Below are 24,372 nucleotides of genomic sequence, written 5' to 3' on the forward strand. Positions count from 1 at the left end.
ATTGATTTGATTTACTCATCTTCACCTGTACCCACCTCAGTAGTTTCTGGTGAGTGGGCAGCTGAAGGTTTTGTAGATAGAGATGGGGCTATCAGCAGAGTGTTTATACTTCTAGCTTCTCTCAAACTACGAGCTGTGAAATTGCCTGTCATCAAAGATGTGTGGAAGTGCCTGAGGTGGTTAGGTCCTCCCTATCTTGTTACCCTGGGGACAGGTGCCCTCCCCAGTCAACAAGCAAAATCCTTGCTCCCCATCCAGGATGAGACAATCTCTGGAGAGTATGGGGTGAATGGCTAAGCCACTTGAACAAAGATTCCAGGGACTAGGACTCCTTCTATGACCACACCTTGGGGCAAATCCAGGGGTCTTCTTGCAGAAACAAGCTTGCAGCTCAGCCCTTGATGTTACCTGCCTTCTGCCTCTGTGGCTAAAATGTACCATTTTTCCAGCATAGCCTAGGCCCACCAGGTCCTGTCATCCTTGTGTGAAACCTTAGTGAAGTGCTGCCAGGAGCAAAGAGCAGTGAATGGCTCAGGGACTGAGACATCTTGTCTGTACCTGACTCTTCCCCACCCTGCCTGAGCAAGGGTGAAGGAGCCATAGGGCAGGAAACAGTACCAGTGGGAACACCAGTTTTGTGGGCCCCTCCCTGCCTCACCTCTGATTGTATCTGCCTTTCCTCCTCCCACCAAAACCTGGACTTCCCAAGGGAAGCAGAGCCAACTTTTAAGAAGGGTGGGGATGAAGGGAGGGCAGGCTCAAGGGTGTGTCCTGGAATGTGCTTGAGGTGGGCATGGGCGACCCACCTGTTCTGGAAGGGAGCTGATGACCTTTCCTTGGGTCTCAGACTACTTCCCAGACAGAAGGATGCGAGATGTTCCAAGATCTACAAGTTCCAGCCTGTGCGGAGAGAGAGCATCAGCTGGAGGAATGTAGCATGGATGGGCTTCTATAGGGTGAGACAGAGGGGGAGGAATGGGTGGTCGTCTCAGGACCCTACTCAGGGAAGAAAAAAACATGTTCCTCTACCCAGGCTGCAAGGAATAGAAGTTGAGGTTAAGTACAGAAAAACAGGTACCTTTTCCTTCCCCCAACTTGAAGCTAAGGCAGAATCTGTTGCAAAACTCCATTTCCTCTTTCTGCCCTGTTGAGCTGGACCTAGATATATTATAGTTATTTGTAGACTTTCTGTCTTCTGCCATACTGTGATCTTAAAGACAGGAGGGAATTAGGTCTTATTTGCCTTTGTCTCCCATATATACGCACAAGTACACACAAGTGGGTATTTGCCCATAGTGTGCTCAGTAAACATCTGGAGAGGAGACAGACTAGCTCACACCTGGCTTTTCAAGAGCTGCCCATTTGGGAAGTCTTATTAGCCTGGAATCTAGAACCTAGTTAATGATTTGTTGTTTTGGATGACAATAATTATTTACTGATAGAAGCAAGAGGGGGCCCTACATTTCTAAGTGATAAGGAAATAGGGGAGTATAGGAGACAGACGAATGAAGTTCCTTTAGCTTTGTCCCTGTTGAGCTTTCTTCAAAGGGTCCTTTCTTGTCAGACTCAGGGTGTTAAGAGCTCAAAGGCATTTTAGAGATTGTCCATTTGGCCTTAAACATTTTTATTGAGTCCCTACTATAAGTCATGCATTGTATTACTATGTGCTGATGAGATTTTTTTACGAGAGGAAAATCCACTTAAAGAAAGGGTGTGTAGTGAGTAACTGGCAAATCTGAGGCTAAACCTTGCCCCTGGCTGCCTGACATGTGCCTCTTCTCTGACATGGGCTGTCCATTGTTGCTTAGGCCTTCGCCTACCTGCCTTTCTCCTTAGCCTGCTCCTCATTCCAAGACCTGTCCCAGGAGAAGGCCAAAAGAGTGGGAGCTTTCAACCTTGACCATCTGGTCCACTTTTGGATATCTGCCCTTGTGGGTCAAATGAGGGATTGGTTCACCAGGTGAGTCTGCCTACATTAATACTGCTCATGATGTCTGCTGAGAGGCAGCATAGGGAACTGGTTAAGGGCATGGAACCAGAGGCCAACTGCCTGAGTTAAATTTGTGCCTCAGTTTCCTCATCTGTAAAATGGGGATGGTATAGGTTCTACTCCTTAGGGTTCCTGTGAAGATTAAGTGCATTACTGTATTTAAGTGCTTAAAACAGTACTTGGCCCACAGTATAAGCACTACATAAACATTTGCTTTTTTATATTTCATTTTTTAACTTTTTCAACCCAGCTGAGCCTATCCAGATTCGGGTATGAGAATGAATGGATGGGGCTGTAGTGGGGTACAGAACTTTCTGATGCATCCATGGTCAAGTGATTCCCAGTAGTGTTTATCCTTGGTCCTGGCCCAGTAGAAGTATCCAGCTGAGAGGCCTTCCACTTGCGGGCATGTGAGCAGCTGAGTAGGGTGTTCCACTTGAACTCATTTCCTCTTCTTCAAGTGGGAAGGTCAGCTGGGTGTCAGACTTGATACACACCACCATTTTTCCCTAAGAGGCTCCTGATTTCCTGACTTTCCATCCAGCTGGATACATAATTATTTAATTTGGAGCTTTTAAGTGATCCTAAGGAGAGCAGAAACAGGATATCCCAAGGAACTAGAAGCCAGTGGACAAGAAGGCAGGAGGACTGGGGCATGAGGACAGTATTGGGGTCTGTGGTCCGGAAGATGACCTTTTCCTGGAAAATTCAGCCCCTGCTCAGGGAGAGGAGGGGGCTGTTTCCAGTTAACTGCCATGACCCTTTGGCTGCTCTAGGTTCCACTCCCCATTTCTCTTTCCCTAACCAAGTCCTGTGGTTCTCTCTGTCCCTTTTATTATTTTTTGTCACCACTTGCCCACAGAATCACAGAGTATAATTATAAAACAAACAAGTTTGTCATTGTTGGGATCAGATCTAATGTTATAAAAATACTTCATATTTGCTTTTTATTTTGACAATGAAGTTACAAGGGCTTATTGTAAAATAGTCAAATGCAAATACAGAAATACAGTACATATCTGACATATAAGTAAATGTAAATGTTTATAGGTTACATTAAAATGCATATATTTATATTGACAAATATAAATATACATACATATATACATATAGAGATATAAAATGTAAAAAGTGGCAGGCTCTCTTAATCCTGCTCTTCATATCACTCTTAAATATTTGGAGTCTAGTCCACAGATTTAATATTTGTTTTTTTAATAAAAATTGAATCATACTATCCATGCTATTCTGCAACTTATTTTTTACATAACAGCTTATCTTGTTTTTCTCTCTTTAAAACAATTAAAATCCACAGGAAGGCTGTAACAATCATTCACGTATCTCTGACATCTTTATATGTTAACGGCTGCAAAGCACTGTTAGGGCCTTTGCAAAGCATTTCAAGGCTATCCTATTTAAGGCTGAGAAGTAGTGAGGCTTGATGTTACCACCCCCATTTCACAGATTAATAATAAATTGAGCTGGCATTAGAATGTGACCCCTCTGTCCAGACTCAGTTCTTTTCACTATCCCATGCTGTCTCTTTATAAACTTGGGATTCAGATGAGGGACTGAATTATGTGACTCAAATTCTTAGCATTTATTGATCCCTGATACTTAACGTCACTTCCTTCTAATAAGAAGTAGAAGAGGACTAAAAAGGGTAATTTATCTACTCTTTAGGATTAGAATCAAGTAGATAACATAAATATATAGGAAAAAAGTCCTACACTTGCTACACAACACGTAAATGAGCGCTGATTACCAGGGAATAAGAAAGAGGAAATTAACAGTGAGAACTGATGTATTCATTTACCATTTATAAATGCCTCCTCTCTGTTGGGTCCCTTACCCCAGAAGAGAGGTGTATACAATGTCTATAATACACATTTAGCACCTGCATTACTATTACCATTCTCAATGCTGAGATTTTTTGGAGATGTCATTGTTCCTGGTTTGTTTGCTTATTTGTTTTTAAATAGTCTTCCCTGCTAGAGTCTCAGCTCTAAGGGAGATTGATAGTGACAAAGAAAGACAATGATAGAGAAGGATGAGTTACCCAACAGAATTAATCGGGAAAAAGCTAACTGGAGGACCGGAGTTTCAAATTGAATGCTTTGGCAGAGGAAGGAAAAAGCAGCAGAGCCAACTGAATCTGTATGATCAGGGAAGTAGTTCGTACTTACCAAACATAAGCTATTAAACTGTGAAACATCTCAGTCAATGAGTTTTCCTAGTTCTTCCAATTACTCACAACCCCACCCCTACCCTCCACTCTCCGTCAAGAAGTCCTAGATCCTTTGTCTTCCTCATATAATCCAGCTGATGGAAGGAGCAAGGCAGGAAGGCAGAATTGGAAGTCGCCACCGTACTCAAAGCCCCCAGAAAAAAATATTTTTAACGAATTCCATGAAAGACTACGCCCTTTTTTCCTAGTAATCCAAACAGTGTGAGTTCCCAAGTAAATTATTTTGGTCTAGCCTATTTCTCTTGAAATTTAAACTCTTTCTGAGCTCTTAAGATAAAAGGGAGGAGGCAGGGGCTGGCCTTCCCGATAGCGACAAAACAACGGAGAACCTGGATACTCGACCCTGACTGGAAAAAGTGGAGAAACCCGCGGCCCCAAGAGGCCTTAACGCCCCAAATCTCATTACCCGGCTGTGCCAGCATCACGTGATGACGCACTGCGGCGGGTAAAATACAACTCCCAGCGCGCCACGCGGCCCTCTGACGTTACGCAGCTCTCGCTGATTGGGCTCCGGAGATATTTGAAAGGAGGGGCTGGCGCGGAAAACGAAGGTTACGTTTTGGATCCTTGCGAAGAACTTTGGCGGCTTTAAGTCCTAGACCTGGGAAGGACGGCAACCTTTGGGGAAGTTAGACCCGGAGGGACTAGTGAGCTTGTGTACGCGCCAAGGTGAGTGAAGTCCCCAGCTACGACTGTGAGGGAGGGTCGGGAGACCTTGGGACGTCCCCGTGAGCGCTGAAGAGCTTTGTGGAGGCCTCCGGCGTGGGGCGTTGGTGTACCAGGATGGGTGGTGTGGCCGGGGGTCAGCCGGGAGGTAGGAAAAACGGAAGCTTCGGTTTTCAACAGGAGCCCGGCGTCTTGGCATGGGCTTTTTTCCAATTAAGATTTCTGATGGGATTATTTGCCCCTTTCGCGGTCTTCGAGCCGTTCTCGCGTCCTCCATTTAGCTCCATTACAAATCTCTCTCTCCAATGCGTCTCCTTTTCCCTAGCCCTCTGGTGCCATGAGAAGCTTCAAAGGAGTCAACTTTGGGGCTCTGCTAAGCAGCCTGAAGGAGACTAAAGAGTTGCTAGCTGACTTGAAGGTAGGGGTGCTGTCTGGCTCTGAATATACATGGCTTTCCAAGCTCAGCTGTTTTGTTTTTTGCCTTACTTGAAAAGGCAGATTAGTAGAAGATCCTCTCCTGAGCAACCTCATTTCTTTCCCTTCTTTGGTAGCCCCATTCACATCTTCTTCTCTAGGAGTTCCTGTCCAAGATTCCACCTGGTTCTTCCAGCTGCCGATCCTATGCTGAGAGGAGACAAGCTTGTGATGCCATACTGAGGGCTTGCAACCAGCAGCTGACAGCCAAGTTGGCTTGCCCTAGACACCTGGGGAGTCTACTGGAGCTGGCGGAGCTGGCCTGCAATGGCTACTTGGTGTCCACCCCCCAGCGCCCACACCTCTACCTGGAACGAATTCTGTTTATCTTTCTGCGTAATGTTGCTGCACAGGGAATCCCAGAGGCCACACTCCGACTGGCTAAGCCCCTTCACGCCTGCTTGGTGCAGTGCTCTCACCAAGCTGCTCCTCAGGACTATGAGGCTGTGGCTCAGGGCAGCTTTTCTCTGCTTTGGAAGGGAGCAGAAGCCCTGGTGGAGCGGGGAGCTGCCTTGTCAGCTAGGCTGCAGGCCTTGAGCTTTCTAGTACTCTTGGAGGATGAAAGTACCCCTTATGAAGTTCCCCACTTTGCTTCTCCAACAGCCTGTCGAGTGGTAGCTGCCCATCAGCTATTTGATGCTACTGGGCATGGTCTTAATGAAGCAGATGCAGATTTCCTAGATGACCTGCTCTCCAGGCATGTTATCAGAGTCTTGGTGGGTGAGAGAGAGGGCTCTCCTGGTCCTCTTTCTCCCCAGAGGGCCCTCTGTCTCTTGGAGCTTACCCTGGAATACTGCCGTCGCCTCTGCTGGAGCCACCACCATGCCAAAGCCACCAGGGCAGTTGAGAAAGTCCACAATTACTTAAGGAACACCAGTCTGGCCCCCAGCCTCCAGCTATGCCAACTGGGAGTTGAACTGCTGCAGGTCGGAGAGGGAAGATCCCAGGCAGTGGCCAAAATTCTGATCAAGGCATCAGCTGTCCTCAACAACAACATGGAGGCACTGTCACCCCCACTGCGGGCATTGTGTGACAGCTGCCAGTTCTTCTTCTCAGGCTTAGAGCGAGGCACCAAGAGGCGCTATGGACCTGATGCTATTCTGGGCCTCTTTGCTTTTCTTGGCGGGTACTGCTCCCTCATCCGGCAGCTGCAGGATGGTGTGAGTTAAGGACCTAGAGGTAGGGTGGGAATCTGGTTCTATGGATTCACTGTCAGGCTAGGGTCTTTGGTAAGATCTGGAAGCCCTGGCTCCCTTCATGGTAAATTGTTCTCTGGACTTTGCCTGGCCAGCCAGCAAGCAGCCTAATCTATTCTGAGAGGACAGTAGCCCTTTCTGATGTTCTTCCTCCTCCCTGGGATGTGCCAGCTCTCCAGGACTCTGGGCCAGTTTTCAGCCTGGAGTTCACACATTCTCTCTGCCCCTCAAACCAACCATCCACTTCCCTCCTCAGGTCTGCAGGGACTCCTCCAAGCAGCATCAGTCTTTGGTTCAGATGTACTTCCAGGGACTTCACCTCTACACTGTGGTGGTTTATGACTTTGCCCAAGGCTGTCAGGTACTGTCTGGGAATCAAACACCTGGACAGGTCCTGGGGTCTGCGGTAGCTTGGTACCCTCAGTAGACCTTTGGGGTGGCTTTGGCTTTACGCTTGGGGTTGGGGTGGATGTCACCTTGGACCCATTTTGTCTCCTCCTACCCTTAAACCCTTCTTGTCCCTTCAGGTAGCTGATTTGACTGACCTGGCCCAGCTAGTAGAGAGTTGCAAATCTACCGTGGCGTGGATGCTGGAGGCTTTACAGGGCTTGTCAGGCCAAATGCTGACGGAGTACCTGGGGATGACTGGTTAGTGCCCTGGGGCCCAGATGCAGGGTTCTTAGTTCTCGGGAGGGTCATCACTCTTTAGGCAGGCAAGTGGCACTTACTGGATGGTTCTGACCATGGTAGGGTCTCCTTATGGTTTAAGGAGACAGTGAAAAAGATGTTTATAAGTGACAGTTACTCTATACTTAAAAGAGGTAGAGAAGTGATGAAGCAGCTTATAGCAGACACAAATTTTTTCTCATTGACTTTGAAATCTGATTTGATATTTGTTTCATGAAAACATTTGTACGTGTGTTGTTTGATATACAACTTTATGACCTTTCTATATAATTTAAAGAACATTTGTTACTTAAATTTTTAAAAAACATTTACATGGCTCAAAATTCAAATTGCACAAAGGGGCATACAGTGAAACATGCCTCTCCCACTCCTAATCCTAGTCACCAAGTCCCCCTCTGCAGAGGCAACTAATATGATCAATTCTTAGGTATCCTTCTGGAGATACACTATGTATATATAAACCATCATGTATATATTCTTATCCCTACCCTCTTTATTGAAAAATATTTACAGAAAAGTACTAAGATCATGAGTTTGATAGATTTTTACAAAGTGAATGTACTTTATAACCAACATCTAGGTCAAGTACAGCATGACTTGGATGTCAGAAAACCCCTCCTTCTGCCCTCTCTAGTCACAACCTTCTAGCAACAACCACTGTCCTAACAGCATAGATTGACTTTGCCTTTTTTTTTTTTGGTATTTCATAACAAATTTCCCCATCATTTTACAAAAAGCGTGGCCCTTTAATTTAAATCATATAAACCTAATGTGTTCAGTCATTGGAAGGTTTTGGAGAATTTGTCATTCTCCTATTTTCAGTGGTTGAACCTAGCCATAGGGATGAGAATATCATCAGAAGTCACAGAAGTTAGTATAAAATTCTTCCCACAGTCTTCCCACTGAAGACTGACTTTATTTTGTCCCAGCCATCTACATTGATAGCCAAGAAGCTACATAAGCTAGAGTTTAGGAAAATTATATTCATTCAACAAATATTTGTTGAGTACCTACTATGTGCTGGGCACTCTCCTGAGTGGATAAGTCAGTAAACAAAAATCACTGCCCTCATGGAGCCATGTTCTGGTTGGGGGAGAAGGGCAATAAAAATAGAATAATTGACTTATCGACATGTTAGAAAGTGGTAAGAAATATAGGGAGAAAGGAAAAGTGGAGTAGGATAAGGGAACTAAGAGTTTAGGGTGGGTGAGTGAAATAAGTAACCATGTAAAGTAAAGTGGTCAGGGTAGGTATAAGGTGACATGAGCAAAACCTGAAGGTTGTGAAGGAGTTGGCCATGTAGACCCCTGTGAAAGAACATCTCTAGCAGAGGAAACAGCCAGTGCCAAGGCCCCAAGATAGGAGAGGGTCTGGTGTGTTCAGGGCATAGCAGGGAGGCTAGTGTGGCTTCAGTGCAATGAGGGAAGGAGAGGAAGTTAGTGACAGGCCAGAGTATTTCTCTAAAATGCTGGCCTTTGGAGCAAGTTGACAGATTGGCATGTGAGGAGAGATTGGCCCTGTGTGGGAATGAGAACTCTGGCTCTTATAAAACAAGTACAGAGGACCTTTTGCAGCCATGGCTGAAGTTCCATCACTTTGTGACTTTTCACTGGAGCAAGAACCGTAAAAGGCATTTCAATGCACCTTCCCACATTCACAGGAAGATATGTCTTCCCCTCTTTCCAAAGAGCTGAGGCAGAAGTACAGTGTTCGATCCATGCCCATTTGAATGGATGACGAAGTTCAGGTTGTGTGAGGATACTACAAAGGTCAGGAAATTGGCTCAGTAGTCCAGATTTACAGGAAGAAATATGTCATCTACATTGAATGAGTATAGCAGGAGAAGGCAAATGGCACAACTGCCCATGTGGACATTCTCCCCAGCACTAGACTAATACTGGACAAAGACTGCAAAAACATCCTTGAACGTAAAGCCAAATCTCGACAAGTAGGAAAGGAAAAAAGCAAATATAAAGAAGAAGCAATTGAGAAGATGCAGGAATGAAGTACTCGTATATGCAGCTTTCAATAAAAACTGTTAAAATGAGAAAATAAGTGAAGAGGGGCTGACTGGTATGAATTTGCCTTATCAAAATGGAAGGTATGGGCTGACTTGGAGCAGAAAGAGGACAGCTGCTCATCTCATTCCCTAGTGATAGGGGTTTCTGTCTGATCTGGAAGCTACTGAGCTGACCACCAACAGGAGAGAGCAGTGGGAACCGTTCCTGGAGTCAACTGTCCTTTCTCTCCCCTGCAGCCTCTTACACCAGTAACTTGGCCTACAGCTTCTATAGTCACAAGCTCTTTGCTGAGGCCTGTGCCATCTCTGAGCCTGTCTGTCAGCACCTTGGCTTGGTGAAGTTACATACCTATCCTGAGGTGCCTTCTGAGAAGGTATGAGGGCAGGAAGGGACGTATGTTGGGCGGGAAGAAAGGGCTTGAGTAGCATGAAAGGGCCTCACCAGGACTCTGCCTCAGAGTGTAGGGTATTAGGAGCTACATGTTGGCACCAGTACCTAGGGCAGTGTTTCCCAGACCTCACCTTTACTATTATTTACTTAATTTTTTTTATTGACTCACTTTTTATATTTAGCCTGTCCCAAGCCAGTGGTTCTCAACCTGGCTGCACATTAGAATCACCTGATGGAACTTAAAAAAAAAATTCTAATGCCTGTCCCAGGCTCATCACGTAAGACATAACCTCTGTTACTGGAGCCTGGGCATCTGCATATTTTTAAAGCTCCCCTAGGTGGTCCTTTGGGCAACCAGAGTGAGAACCTCCATCTTAAAACAAGAATACCCTTAAAGTGATGTGATGGGTTGTCTGGATTGGCAGGCAGAATGGGTCACAGAGGGCCTTGGGTTTCATCTTGAGAGAGGTTGCTGAACCTCTAAAGGATTTAAATGGAGGCAGGATATCAGAGTGGCACCTTGGGTTTCTCTGGCATCACTGTGTCAGAGGAATGAAGTGCAAGGACAACACTCCATTCCTGCTCCAGCCTAGGCAGGAAGGGGTGGGTGTCTGAACTGAAGCAGATCCCTGAAGGATGGAAAGAAGTGAATGGGTGCAAGAAGCCGTGGGTTAGCCTGGCAGGTGGCTGACTGGAAGGAGCGAGAGGAGGCAGTCAAGGTTGGCCTTGCTTCTGACTCAGGAACTGGCCTCGATTTGGGGAGAGGAGATTACAGGAAGAGGAGCAGGTTTTTAGGGGTACGGGCCATGTATGTGTATGGGTGTGGGACTGAGGCCTCAGGCTGAGAGCCCTCGGGGCATTTGGTTCTTAGCTATCTTCTGCCTTGGGGGTGGGAGGTGAGGGCAGGAGGTGCATATACCTGTGCAAGCAGGACACTCCCACCCTACAAACTCATTGGTCCCTCTCTCCAGTTTGCCCTCTTCTCTTTTTCTAATCAGTTGCACAGGTGCTTCCGGCTGCATGTAGAGAGTTTGAAGAAACTGGGTGAACAGGCCCAGGGCTGCAAGATGGTCACTTTGTGGCTGGCAGCCCTGCAGCCCTGCAGCCCTGAACACATGACTGAGCCAGTCACCTTCTGGGTCCGAGTCAAGATGGATGCAGCCAGAGCTGGAGACAAGGAGCTACAGCTGAGGCGAGTTGGTTAGGAGGGGACAACCATGTTTATCCTGTGACTAGGGCTGGCTTTTTGAATTCATGATCATGTCCATCCTTATGTCTGAAAAAGGCACTGATTCCTCCATTTGTCATTATTCATCAAGTGCCTACTAAGTGTCAGCCACTGTGTCTGCTAGGTCCTGGGGGAACAGCGGCAACAGGTAGTGTCCTTGCTTTCATGACCGGAAACTTACTGAGCTCTCAGCAAGCCAAAGCTGGGACTCGACACGGGGCAGAGGCATGGGCTTCCAGCCAGTGGTAAATCTGCCTCCTCTCAGGACTCTGCGAGACAGCCTGAGCGGCTGGGACCCAGAGACCCTGGCCCTCCTGCTGAGGGAGGAGCTGCAGGCTTACAAGGCGGTGCGGGCTGACACAGGGCAGGAGCGGTTCAACGTCATCTGTGACCTGCTGGAGCTAAGCCCTGAGGAGACACCGACGGGAGCCTGGGCTCGAGCCACCCACCTGGTGGAACTGGCTCAGGTGCTCTGCTACCATGACTTTGCCCAGCAGACTGACTGGTGAGGACAAATAGTTGGAGAGGTCACTCTTGCCTCTTGCCCCACATCCTCTTACCCTTTTTGGAGCCTGTTACCCTCTCCATGTCCCTGAGCTCCTCCTTCAGTTTGTAGCCATGGGAGCTCATGCAAACGGTGTGGCCATCTGTCCCTACAGAAGTCCCTTCCCTCAACACTGTGGCAAGTACTCATTGTAGCCCAGCTTAAGTACATATTCTCCTCACAGCTCTGCCTTGGATGCTATCCAGGAAGCCCTGCAGCTCCTGGAGTCTGTGAGGCCTGAGGCCCAGGCCGAGGATCGGCTTCTGGATGATAAAGCACAAGCCCTGCTGTGGCTCTACATCTGTACCCTGGAGGCCAAAATGCAGGAAGTAAATGTGGCTGCTGTGGGGCTAAGCAAAACTGGGTACAGGGGTTGTTTTCCCTGGGCCCATGTAAGCTGTTACCACCCTCTTTTTCACCCTGATCTCCCCATCCAGGGTATCGAGCGGGATCAGAGAGCCCAGGCCCCTACTAACTTGGAGGAATTTGAAGTCAATGACCTGAACTATGAAGATAAACTCCAGGAAGATCGTTTCCTATACAGTAACATTGCCTTCAACCTGGCTGCAGATGCTGGTGAAGACTGTAAACATGGTGTGGTGGGAGAGGGTCTCCTTCGTGGTTTCCTAAGTGCAGAACGGGGACCCCAGATGTGGGAGAGGCTGGCCCTGTGGGTGGGAGGTGGGCACAAAGGGTGGGGGTGTTATGGAGAAGGCCACATTCTCCCCAGATGGCCCATGCTGAGAGCATGGCTGGTCTCTTCTGATTTACAGCTCAGTCCAAATGCTTGGACGAAGCCCTAGCCCTGTGGAAGGAGGTGCTTACAAAGGGGCAGGCCCCCACTCTGCGGTGTCTCCAGCAGACTGCAGCCTCACTGCAGATCCTAGCTGCCCTCTATCAGCTGGTGGCAAAGGTAATGGGGCAGGCATAGGTGCAGACCAGAAATCTAGCTCTTTCACCTTCTTTGGCCTGTGCATCTACTGAGAAGCCCTGAACCCAGTGTGGGCTCTATTACAACATGGCCTTTGGCAAGTTACTTAACCTTCTAAACCCAAGTTTCCTTATCTCTAAAATGGGGACAATAGTAATACTGCCTCATAGCATTGTTGGCATCCAATGAGATAGGCATGGAAAATGTGATAAACAGAATAGTCAAGCGTTAGGTATGATTATTAATTATTAGATAACTTGAGACCTGTATACTCAGAGAAATACATACATGCCTATAGATACAATTTTATATTTTACATGCAATGTCAGGAGGTTTCATAGACTTCCTGAAACTCTTCCCTGAACCTCACATTTGGAATCCCCCCAAAAAAACATTGCACATAAAGGATGTTTGTTACCATGGGCATTTAGGCCATATTTCTAGCACAAGGAGCCTGGGAAGCTGCCCTAGATTTGAGTCTTGGCTCTATCACATACCTGTTATTTGAACTTAGACAAGTGACTTAACCTATGTGAGTCTTAGTTTCTTCATCTATAAAATTGGCATTAGAGTTGATATTAAAATTAAACGAGTTGATGCATGTAAACCTCTTGGTACGGTACCTGGCACTCAGTAAAACCTGGCTATTGAGGATGACTGGCATCAGGCTTTAAAACAAAAGTGGGTACAATGGTTTGCAGACTCCCTCACTGCTCTCATCTCAGGCTTCCTGAAGTTAGCTGATGGTTTCTCTCTCTGTAGCCACATTCTGTTCAGGCCCTGAGGTCAGACTAAGATCCCAGAGGGCTGAGATGTGGAGGGTAGAAATGGAGGTTTGGGCAAGAAGTGGATAAATGTGTTGCTCCTGGCCAACCAGCCCCTGCAGGCTCTGGAGGTCCTCCTTCTTGTACGGATTGTCTCCCAGAGACTGGAAGACCATGCGAAGGCAGCTGGCTCCTCGTGCCATGCCACCCAGCTGCTCCTGGCACTGGGCTGTCCCAGCTATGCTCAGGTGAGTACCCAGTCAGCCTAGTCTGGGGGCCTTAGGGGGAACATGTCTTTCCTGACCCTCTGAGGAGATAGGATGTCAAAAGGGCAGCTTCTCTGCCTTCTACCACCACATTCTGCTGGAGATTCATAAAGTGTGCAGTGGTTGGGAACTGTGGGAAGAATAGTCATCTTTCTCCTCATTACAAAACCAGCTGTCCATTAAGTCTTAAAGAATCTGCACCAGGAATGTACCACTAATCTCCTATTTCCCAGCCATTTCTGTTACCCTAGTGGATGTCTCTTTGCTCACTTATGACTGTTAATGATGTCTCTTAGCTGGTCTCCCTGCCTCCAGTTTCTCTTTTTTCCATTTTGTTTTTTTATTTTATTTTGTTATCATTAATCTACAATTACATGCAGAACATTATGTTTACTAGGCTTCCCCCTTCACCAAGTCCCCCCCCACAATCCCCATTACAGTCACTGTCCGTCAGCATAGTAAGATGCTGTAGAATCAACCACATTCCCTGGGTCTCCATACCACTAATGGCATTGTGTCATGATTAAATAGGTATGCTTGTACCTCCACTGCATTGCTAGCTATTGGGTGGAAGGTCCTGACTACTCTTTACTCAGCTTTGTCTTTCTAACCTAGCAGTTAACGGGAAGGTACTAAATGAACATTTTAGTGAAAGAGTGAACAACTCCTATGTAGATTATAATATTTGAAATAATTTAATATTTGGACATGTCCAGCATTTTTCATGCACATGCTTTAATTTGAAGTGTCTGGCTGCTCTCCTCACCAGCACCCCAATCACTTCCTTAGTTACACCTGGAAGAGGCAAAGTCAAGTCTGAAGCTTCTGGATCACACCACTGACTCATACCTGCTCCTTTCCCTCACGTGTGACCTTCTTCAAAGTCAACTCTGTTATGTTCACCAGCAGGTATTTTTTTGCTTTCTTAATCCGCAAAGGTCCTGGGTATTGGAAGGATTTTAGGATTTTCTGGGTATTTGTCTGGCTTCTGAGATTTCCCTGCTAGGAAGAACATACCTGACCCTGAGAAACAGTACCATTTCCAAGCCTTGCCCCCTCCATGAAATGTTCACCAGTACTCCTCTAGTAGAGATACTATCCTTTTTATTCTTTGTCAGTTTCTCCGAGGGCAAGGGGGAAAGTCTGTCCTATGACTAGAAACTGGGGTGATAGTGATCCTGGGAAGGCACTGGAGCCCCAAATTGGAAATCTAGTGGGAACCAAAAGACCTGGGTTTTCTCACAATCTAGCTGTGTGACTTGGAGTCTTGAGCCCTCTCAGGCTCTAGTTTTTTCTACAGCTGTTAACATTCTTAAAAGTAAAAAATTGGGCCAGATGATCCCCAGTGGCAGCTGTAGCTCTGAATGCCTGATCTGACCTGGCTCACTGCTCTCTTCTGGCCCCCTCCTGCTCCCAGGTGACTGAGGGTGCTTCTCTGTTGCTGTCTGTGCTTCGGGACCCTGCCCTCCAGAGATCATCCAAGGCCTGGTACTTGCTGCGTGTCCAGGCCCTGCAACTGGTGGCAGTCTATCTTAGCCTCTCATCAGACAGCCTCTCAGCCTCCCTGGGGGAGCAGATCTGTGCTCAAGGTGAAAGAACAGGGTGGATGGCCCTTTTGGATCCATGTGTGTGGTTTGTCTGTTATCAGCTCTTCTCTGCCCTAATCCCCCCTGCTGTCCAACCATGTGGACTGGCCTACCTAGAAGCTACCCAGAGTAGGCATGGGATAGCAAATGAGTTTAAGTTTGCCTGTTGACTCTAATTGATTGCTAGTGACTGGCTATAATACTATAATGACAAGGATTCTGAGACCCTATGTGGTCTCAGAGGAAAAGAGTTCTGTGATTAACTTGTCCACCTGATGTACAGAAGAAGAATGGCAGCATGCTTTGGGTTTGCTATCAAAGTAGCTGAAGGTGGTGGAAGTTAGGGCCACATCATCCCCCTTCTCGCCCCCTCACACAGGCTGGCAGACCCCTGAGATAGCACTCATCGACTCCCATAAGCTCCTCCGAAGCATCCTCCTCCTGCTCATGGGCAGTGACATGCTCTCAGTTCAAAAAGCAGCTGTGGAGACTCCGTTTCTGGACTATGGTGAGTCTGAGAACAGTAAGGCCCTCTAGAAATGGATAGGCTAGATGGTGGGACTGGTGCTTTTGTCTCCCAAGGATCCAGGCCATGACTGAGCGATGATGGTCTTATCTCTCCTCTGCTACAGGTGAAAATCTGGTGCAAAAATGGCAGGTTCTTGCAGAGGTGCTGAGTTGCTCGGAGAAGCTTGTCTCTCACCTGGGCCGCCTGGGTAGTGTGAGTGAAGCCAAGGCCTTTTGCTTGGAGGCCCTGAAACTTACGACAAAGCTACAGATGCCACGCCAGTGAGCACAGGGCCCCAGAGGATATTGATTCCAGAACCTAAGTGCCTGCGCCTCCTGACCATGGGTTCTCAAACTGTTCACAGATTAACATGTCATGTTTAGAGGGGCTGGTGGAAGAATGCACTTCCATGGCTAAATAAGTGGGAAATGCTGAGTTAAACAAGTCAAATGTTTTTTTCCTATAGGAATCCTCATGTCCTTCGATATGCTAATATGCATTGTACATCTCCAAAGGCAAGATCTAGTGTACAGTGTTTCCTTAAATCTCTTTGCCCACAGGATCCTTTTTTTGAGGAATGTAGTTTGGGAAATTCTGTCCTCATGCACAAGGATGAGAGAGAAGTGTAGAGGGTATTCCCCAGAGAGCCTTAGGAAGTACAGGCCTTTTGGATTCAGGGAAGACTGACTGATGGCTCTGCCAGGGAAAGGGGCAAAAAGACAGACTCTCCAAGAAAACAAAGGACTCCACTAACCGGTTGCCACGCCTCTCCCACAAGGTGTGCCCTGTTCCTGGTGCTGAAGGGGGAGCTGGAGCTGGCCCGTAATGACGTTGACCTCTGTCAGTCGGACCTGCAGCAGGTTCTGTTCTTGCTCGAATCTTGCACAGGTGAGCCGCCACACTCACACCCGTAGGCAGCGGTGAGGGTGGCACACACACTACAGAACATCTTTGTATGTAAAACTTTGGTTCCCGTCTAAATCAGAGACTAACCTCTGGTCTCAGGGAAAAACTCCCTATACTTCAGCCAGACCACTGGTGTCCCTCTTCCAGGCAGCTTGTGCAGCACCAATGCTACCTGGTTCTAGTTTTCAGCACTGTCTAATACATTTTGGTTATTTAAATACAATTTAAATTTCAGTCCCTCAGTCACTCACCACCTTTCAAGTGCTCAATAGCTACATATGGCTAGTGGCTACTGTATTGGACAGCACAAATGTAGTGTCCTTGGGAGGGTTTAAGCTAATAATAAAATAGTGTGTTTTATGTACATTTTTTCTTATCAACCACTAACACCTCTAGTACTTCATTTGACAAACCTCTGAAAAATCAGGTGGGGACATAGATTTTTTTTTTCATTTGTAAAATGAGAAAGTTGAGAAATTCAGTGTGTTTGGCCAGGATCATAGGGCTTGTCAGGGACAGGAGCCAGGATTAAGACTCGGGTCCCCTGCTGCCAGCCCCTTTTCCTGGGCCATGCAGCCTTCTCAGATGCAGACGGGGGTTTTGTGGGCTCTATGGGTCCATTATGGAATGGGAAGAAGGCTTTAGGGATTTTATCAAAAAACAATAAGCCATACTACTATTTAGTATGTTTACACGGTAATACATATGAGTCACTAGTAAGTAATCAGACACATATTAGGGAGTTGGGCCCTGGGGTAGTTTGGGAGGCACTTGGTATCATTTTCTCCCAGTTTTATAATTCTTGTTCCACTCTCCCCAGAGTTTGGTGGACTAGCCCAGCACCCGGACTCCGTGAAGAAGGTCCACCTGCAGAAGGGGAAGCATCTGGCCCAGGTTCCCCGACCTCCAGAGCTCCCAGAGGAGGAGCCCTTCCTAAGAGGCCCTTCTCTGGAGCTGGTTGCTACTGTGGCCAAGGAGCCTGGCCCCATAGCACCTTCTACTAACTCCTCCCCAGCCCTGAAAGTGAAGCCCCCACCCAGCCCCGACTTCCTGACCCATTTGCCCACATGTGATTGCTCACTCTGTGCCAGCCCTGTCCTCTCGGCAGTCTGTCTGCGCTGGACACTGGTCACAGCAGAGTTGAGGCTGACCACGGGCCATGAGGCCCAGGGTCTGAATATGCTGCGGGTCGTGCTGAAGGGTTGCCTCGCAGCCACCGAGCGCTTTACTCAAGCTCTACAAGCTTCCCTGAATCACAAAGCACCCCCTTCCCCTGTCCCAAGCCTTTTGGATGAGATCTTGGCTAAGGCATACACACAGCTGGCACTGGAGGGGTTGAGCCAGCCATCAAACAAGAGCCTGGGGAAGGTCCTGGAGTTGGGGCTAAAGTTTGTGGCTGCTCGGATACCCCACCTGGAGCCCTGGCGAGCTAGCCTACTCTTGATTTGGGCCCTTGAAAAGCTGGCTGGCCTCAGCTGCTGCACTACAGAACTCTTCGCAAGCTCCTGGGGCTGGCAGCCACCATCAATAAAGACCCCGCCAGGCTCAGGGCCCTCTAAGCCTTGGAGCCAAAAGCATTCTGGACGGGGGCGCCAGCAGGCAGTCTCCACCACCCTGCCCCTCCATAATACTCTGGAAGGTGGAGGACCACCCTCTACACCTAAACCCACAGGTCAGGTCAGGCAGGCTGGGCCTCGTGTCCCTTTCACTGTGTTTGAAGAAGTCTTCCACACAAAGAGCAAGCCAGAGGTTCCCAAGGCCCCCAAAGTACAACAGAGGGTCCAGACACGCCTCAAGGTGAGGTGGTAGTGTGGCTAGGTGGTGTGGGTGTTGGGTGGGGGTGGTCCTGGAGAAGAGTTCTGCAGAGCAGGTGTCTCTGGAATAGCTTCCCAGGGCCTGATGAGATCTTCTGCTCTTCTGGCATCTGCAGGATCCCTACATCTTTGACAGCAAGATCTAGTTCCCAGTCTATCTTTGTTTCAGACAAAAGGCACTTTCCATAACGCTACATATGGTTCCTTTCCCTTCTCCCTTCTCATCCTTTCTCCTTATCTTCTCTCTTTTCCTCCTCTCTTTCCACACCCAAGAGTTACTATCCCTGATTGATTATAGTGGGTGTGCATGGGAGGTTAATCTTCCCCAAAGGCCTGTGCAGTGATGCCCCCACAGCGCCACCTTCTGGGAGGATGATGTCCCTGAAGGCCCCATGGCCCTTCCTCTCCTTCTCACCCATCCCAGATGAACTTCAGTGATGACAGTGACTTGGAAGACCCTTTCTCAGTTGAGGCACAGCTTGCAGAGGAGCTCAAGAGGCGAGGCACTGCTTCCCGAGGCCGGGGCCGGGCTAGGAATGGCCCAAGCTTGAAGACTGTTACAACGGCTGCGCCAGGTAGTGTCCCCAAGCAACCTGGCCTTGGTGGCAGAACCCGGAGAGCCAAGAAGGTGGCATCAGGACATTGTGAGGAGCTGGGTCCTGAGATCATGAGGACCATCCCTGAGGAGGAACTGACTGACAACCAGATGGAAATGAGCTTTGAGATCCTCAGGGGCTCTGATGGGGAAGACTCATCCTCAGGTATGCTGGCAAGAGTGGGAGGTAGAGGTATATATGTTTTGGGGGATTACCCTGGGGCCAAAGCACAAGAAATGACTAGTGCCAAAGATAGTACAGAAAGATCTTTTTCTGGCTCTGGAATGATCCTAGAAAGAAGAACAAAGGAGATGGCAGGAGGAGGAAAATCATGTTCTTTCCTCAGGTGGGAAGGCCCCAGCTCCTGGGCCTGACACGGCCATAGGAGAATGTGAGGTGCTGAGACGGGATTCCAGCAAAGAAGAACTGCCCATCCTGGGCCCAGACAAGGAGAGAGACAAGGCTCTTGATCCTCGACACCAACTCCCCTCGACTCCTGTAGCCATTGGTGAATATTCTGATCACTGGGAGAGGGCAGGCCTCCAGAACTCTTGATCCCAGTGCCTTTCTAGTCTGTCCATAGGTCTTGCTTTGGACCCCCACCTAGATCAGGTGTTGAGTCTAAATCCCAGCACTGTCTCTGCTAGCTGTGTGCAAGTCCCTCAACCTCTCTAAGGTTCTATTAACTTACCTGTAAAATGGGGTTTGGGGAGGACGAAATGAGTTGATGCATGTAAGTTGTGTAGGACCCCACTTGGCACATTGCCCTTGTAAGTGGTAGCTGCTATTTTCCAAGTGGGAGATGAGATAGGGACTTCTTGGAAAATTCCCATCAGCTAGGAAGTAGAGGATTCATCTGCAGCAAGGTCTTGACCTTCCTCTAGGTCTCTCTACCCTGGATTCCATCTGTGACTCGCTGAGTGTTGCTTTCCGTGGGGTCAGTCACTGTCCTCCTAGTGGGCTCTACGCTCACCTCTGCCGCTTGTTGGCCTTGTGCCTGGGCCACCGGGATCCCTATGCCACTGCCTGCCTTGTCACTGAGTCTGTCTCCATCACTTGTCGTCACCAGCTGCTCACCCATCTCCACAGACAGCTCAGGTGAGTGCCCACCATCCCCCAAGGCTCATGCTGGGGTAGACTGGAGAGAGGGTTCAGACTCTGAAGTAGGGAGAACTCACCCCTACTTGTGTTACCTGCAGCAAAGCCCAGAAGCACCGGGGATCAGTCGAAGTAACAGACCAGCTGCAGAAGCTAAGCCTCCAGGAGAGGCAGGGAGATGTCCCTCTGGCCCGCATCCAGCGCCTCTTTTCCTTCAGGGCTTCGGGATCTGGCCACTTCCTCCAGGCTGAGAAGGAGAGATTCCAAGAGCACCTGGCTCTGATCCCCAGTGGTATGGTGCCTTCGACTCACTCTCCTGTCCTTTTGAGCATCTTCCCACTGAGGCGTTGGGTGAAGGAGTTTAAGGCATTAGTTCACCTAGATTTATGATCCTTATGGACTAGGATGTCCTACTTTTTCATTGATTAGTCATTTACCAGACATAACCTAAATCTGGAAGTCTTTTTTTTTTTAACCTCAACTTTGAATTACCAGAAAATTCAGTGTCTTTTTTCAGGGGTAAGTTCAGGTGTCTGGGTTTCCCTACACTAACATGAAACACATTAACAGATGATTTTGAGTGCCTCCGTCTGTGCAGGGCCCTTTGTTAGTTTCTGTGAGGGAAACAAGTAAGTATACAAGACATAGTATTTGCCCACAGAGAGTTGTTAAGACAAGAGGGAGAGCACCTTGAACTCCAATTATCAGGAAAGACTTCTTGGTGTTTACTGAGTGATGGATAGGGAATGAATGCAGAAGATGGAAGGGAATTCCTTGTAAGAGCTGAAATGACTCTGGGTATGTTCTGTGTCTCAGGGGTGACTGTGTGTGTGTTGGCTCTGGCTACCCTCCAGCCTGGAACTGTAGACAACACCCTCCTGCTGACTCGCCTGGAAAAAGACAATCACCCAGTCACTGTGCAGATCGCCACTGCCCAGAATAAGGTAGGTTTCCTGGGCCAGGGAGCAAAGTTGGACTGGGGTAGGCTTCCGGTCAAGCTGCTACTCATATTCTGTGGCTGGGGGATGGAGAGAGGTGATCACTTGGACAAGCAGATATCTCACAACCCCTTCTTCCACAGTTTCCTTTGAGTTCAGCCCTGAAAGAGTTTGATGCCATCCAGAAGGAACAGAAGGAGAACAGCAGCTGTACTGACAAGCGTGAATGGTGGACAGGGAGGCTAGAACTGGACCGTAGGATGGAGGTGTGTGTCCCCAAGCTGGCATGGACTCAGGCCTGCCCTAGAAAGAGCCAGTGCTGAGTTACCCTGAGTCCTTGCTGGAAGTGTAGTCCTCAATAAAAAATGATGTCCTCCCTGGAGGGACTTTAAACAAGAGCCCAAAACTTGAAGGGGTTATGGCAATGGAATGTTTAGAGATAATTATAAGAAAAAGGGTTCAAGCCCAAATATGAGCTTCCCGGCTTCAGTTTTCATTGCCCACGTGTTCATATTTATCAAAACATATTGTTAGGTAATAAATCATTTCTCTGTATTCCCCAGAGTCTCAGCAAATCAAAAATGTTTCTAGCTTCTTGCCTTTATGACTGGCAGATATTTAAGACAAATACACACATTGGAAAACCTATTTCTTCAACTCCAAAATATCAGTGCCTGTGGAGAAAGAAACAGCTTCCTCTCTGACTGAAGGTTCTGTTCTTCCACCTTCAGGTTCTCATCACTTCCCTAGAGAAGCATGTATTGGGCTGCTGGAGGGGGCTGTTGGTGCCATCCAGTGAGGACTCCAGCCCTGCCCGGGAGGCCTCCCAGCTACAAGAGTTGCTGCAGGAATGTGGCTGGAAATATCCTGATCCTACTCTGCTGAAAGTGAGTTAAGAAATCAGGGAAGGGGACAAGTAGTGACTCTATAGCATCTTACTATGCTGATGGACAGTGACTGTAATGGGGTATGTGGCGGGGACTTGATAATAGGGGGGAATGTGGTAACCACATGTATATTGTATTTCAGTGTATATTGTATACTATGAATTGTATATCGATATCTTAATAAAAAAAGAAAGAAAGAAATCAGGGAAGGGGAAGAAACTAGACTTAATTCTTTCCCACCTGCCCTTGTGAGTGGAGTTGGGAGCTCTGGCACTCACTGACCACTGTTGCCCTGCAGATCATGCTCAGTGGTGCCAGCACCCTCACCCCACAGGACATTCAGGCCCTGGCCTATGGGCTGTGCCCAGCCCGGCCAGAGAGAGCCCAGGAGCTCCTGAGTGAGGCAATAGGACGTCTACAGGGTCAGACGGTACCAAGCAATAAGCACCTTGTCTTAGTGCTAGACAAGGTAAGGAGCCAGGGACGGGAGGGCAGTGTCTGGTGGGCACAGGGCACCACCTCACCTCTATTCCCCTTCTGACTCCTATGTATACCTTGCTAGGGACACTAACCTCTGAGTGCTTCTTGCCCAGGACCTGCAGAAACTGCCATGGGAGAGCATGCCCAGCCTCCGGGCACTGCCTGTCACTCGGCTGCCCTCCTTCCACTTCCTACTCAGCTACTCCATCATCAGAGAGGTGGGGCTCAGGGAGAAGGGTCTCAGGATGGTTGGTGACAGGGGAGACCTCAGAAGATAGGAGAGGGTTTTAGGAATATATCAGTTATGGAAAGGGAATTGTAGTTTGATGGAGCTTGAGCCCTCTGGCCAGACCAGGATCCTGAACGCCACTGTCTCCTCCTCAGTCTGGGGCCTCATCAGTGCTGAGCCAAGGGGTGGATCCTCGCAGTACCTTCTACGTCCTGAACCCTCACAATAACCTGTCAAGTACAGAGGAGCAATTCCGAGCCCGTTTTAACAGGTTAGAAATGACTCAGGGATAAGAGTCAGAAAGAGGGTGGGGAAGGGTTGAGACAACATAGAAGGGCAGCATGTCCTTCTCCAGCATCTAATGTTCCAGCCCACCTTCTCCCTAGTATTCCCTCTGCCCTCTTTGCCACATGACCCCTGTTCTTAATCCTGCCTTTCCCCTGCAGTGAAGCTGGCTGGAAAGGGGTGGTCGGGGAGGTGCCAAGCCCGGCACAGGTGCAAGCGGCCCTAACAGAGCACGACCTATATATGTGAGTGCTTAGGGTGGGGAAGTGCGGAAAGGGGCAGTCCCAGAGGAGTCTGTCTCCATAGTTAGTTTTGGGGCTTTAAAGCCCCCTGCTGACTCAGAACACTGATTCAGAGGCCTGGTTCCTGCTAGGTCAGACTCATCTCATCTCCCTCTGCCTTAGCTATGCCGGGCATGGGGCCGGTGCCCGATTTCTGGATGGGCAGGCTGTCCTACGGCTGAGCTGCCGGGCAGTAGCCTTGCTGTTTGGCTGCAGCAGTGCAGCCCTCGCTGTGCACGGAAACCTGGAGGGGGCTGGCATCGTGCTCAAGTATATCATGGCTGGTTGGTGAGTCTTGAGGGGCAAGGCCCATCCTACATCCCCAACCCAGATTCTTTCCCAGGTCTGCATGCTCAATCTTTCCTCTTGTCCTAGTTCCCTGGTGCACCTGGGTCTTTAACCCTTTGTCTTCTTCTGTCTTCCTAGAACTATAGACCAAGAGACTCATCACTGGCTCAGTCCTCACTACTCACCCACCACTATCACCAATCATGTTTTCCTATGTATTCTGTTTTAGAGTCCTTATGTTGTGTTTATTCTTTCTCTTTTCCCAGCCCCCTGTTTCTGGGTAACCTATGGGATGTGACTGACCGTGATATTGACCGCTACACAGAGGCTCTGCTGCAGGGCTGGCTCGGAGCAGGCCCAGGAGCCCCCCTTCTCTACTATGTCAACCAGGCCCGCCAGGCTCCCCGACTCAAGTATCTTATTGGGGCTGCACCTGTAGCCTATGGCTTGCCTGTCTCTCTGCGGTGACCCCTTGGAGCTGCCCTATTGCTGACAGAAACCATGTGACTGTTCTACCTCCCATACTTAGATTTAACCTTTAAGATAAATATTTTAAGAGCTTTTCCTTAGTATTTTATATGGACCATTTCCTTTTTATTTCACCTTAATATAAAATAAAGATACACTACTTAAACTGTTTTGTGTAATTTCTCTGAGAACATTTGAAGACAAGATTACTGCCCCCCTCCCCCCACTATTCCCACTATGCGGTACTACAAACAGATGAAAACAGGTTGCAGGAGTTCAAGTCAGAGCGTTGGAAAGAAAGGCAAAACCATAAAACAAAGCTGGGCCTGGCTTGGACTCGGACAAAGCTGGAGGAGAGAGGGATATCAAAATGCTCTAAGGGGGAGCAAAGGCCCAAGGAAAGGTAGAGAGAGATGCATTGAGAGTGTCTTGGCCAGGTACTATCATGTCTGTCCTGTCTTCCTGCCCTCCGGTATCCTGGGAATGACACTAGCTTTAATGCTTCTGTTGCTCTGCCCCCATCCTAAGTGAATGGTAAAGGCTCGCTCTCCCCACACAGCTGTTCCACACTTGTCAGTGCTGTGAAGATGCTGTAGGGTTCTGCTG

General features: G+C 48.4%; 1 protein-coding gene and 1 pseudogene across 3 annotated transcripts; both read left to right on the top strand.

Annotated features, from left to right (window-relative positions):
- Positions 1-106: 106 nt before the first annotated feature.
- ESPL1 (extra spindle pole bodies like 1, separase) lies at positions 107-23,932 on the top strand. 3 transcript variants are annotated; one of them, XM_036915231.2, is made up of 31 exons: positions 107-4,904; positions 5,227-5,319; positions 5,477-6,535; positions 6,828-6,932; positions 7,099-7,219; positions 9,516-9,652; positions 10,668-10,861; positions 11,163-11,402; positions 11,626-11,770; positions 11,879-12,035; positions 12,215-12,354; positions 13,250-13,384; positions 14,192-14,311; positions 14,820-14,991; positions 15,368-15,496; positions 15,621-15,777; positions 16,275-16,384; positions 17,223-18,199; positions 18,641-18,977; positions 19,159-19,320; positions 19,697-19,910; positions 20,012-20,202; positions 20,727-20,854; positions 20,992-21,114; positions 21,580-21,735; positions 22,034-22,204; positions 22,329-22,433; positions 22,600-22,715; positions 22,891-22,974; positions 23,134-23,298; positions 23,565-23,932. In XM_036915231.2, the coding sequence occupies exons 2-31, from the start codon at positions 5,239-5,241 to the stop codon at positions 23,764-23,766; spliced, it is 6,333 nt and encodes a 2,110-aa protein (XP_036771126.2). In that variant the 5' UTR covers positions 107-4,904; positions 5,227-5,238; the 3' UTR covers positions 23,767-23,932. The 3 variants fall into 3 exon arrangements, with proteins under 3 accessions (XP_036771126.2, XP_036771127.2, XP_036771128.2); XM_036915232.2 differs by having other exon boundaries at positions 11,879-12,017; XM_036915233.2 differs by lacking the exon at positions 22,891-22,974.
- Positions 8,390-9,509, top strand: LOC118927180 (60S ribosomal protein L26-like; annotated as a pseudogene).
- Positions 23,933-24,372: the final 440 nt, after the last annotated feature.

Source organism: Manis pentadactyla, chromosome 10 (assembly GCF_030020395.1).
Source record: "Manis pentadactyla isolate mManPen7 chromosome 10, mManPen7.hap1, whole genome shotgun sequence".
NCBI classification, from domain to species: domain Eukaryota; kingdom Metazoa; phylum Chordata; class Mammalia; order Pholidota; family Manidae; genus Manis; species Manis pentadactyla.

What these genes read in the sequence shown, in the direction of transcription:
- ESPL1 (XM_036915231.2), top strand. Translation starts at nt 5,239, where the DNA reads ATGAGAAGCTTCAAAGGAGTCAACTTTGGGGCTCTGCTAAGCAGCCTG. An exon ending in TCTATCAGCTGGTGGCAAAG is followed by an intron (nt 12,355 to 13,249) that starts GTAATGGGGCAG and finishes CTGGCCAACCAG; the next exon opens with CCCCTGCAGGCTCTGGAGGT. An exon ending in GCTACTCCATCATCAGAGAG is followed by an intron (nt 22,434 to 22,599) that starts GTGGGGCTCAGG and finishes TCTCCTCCTCAG; the next exon opens with TCTGGGGCCTCATCAGTGCT.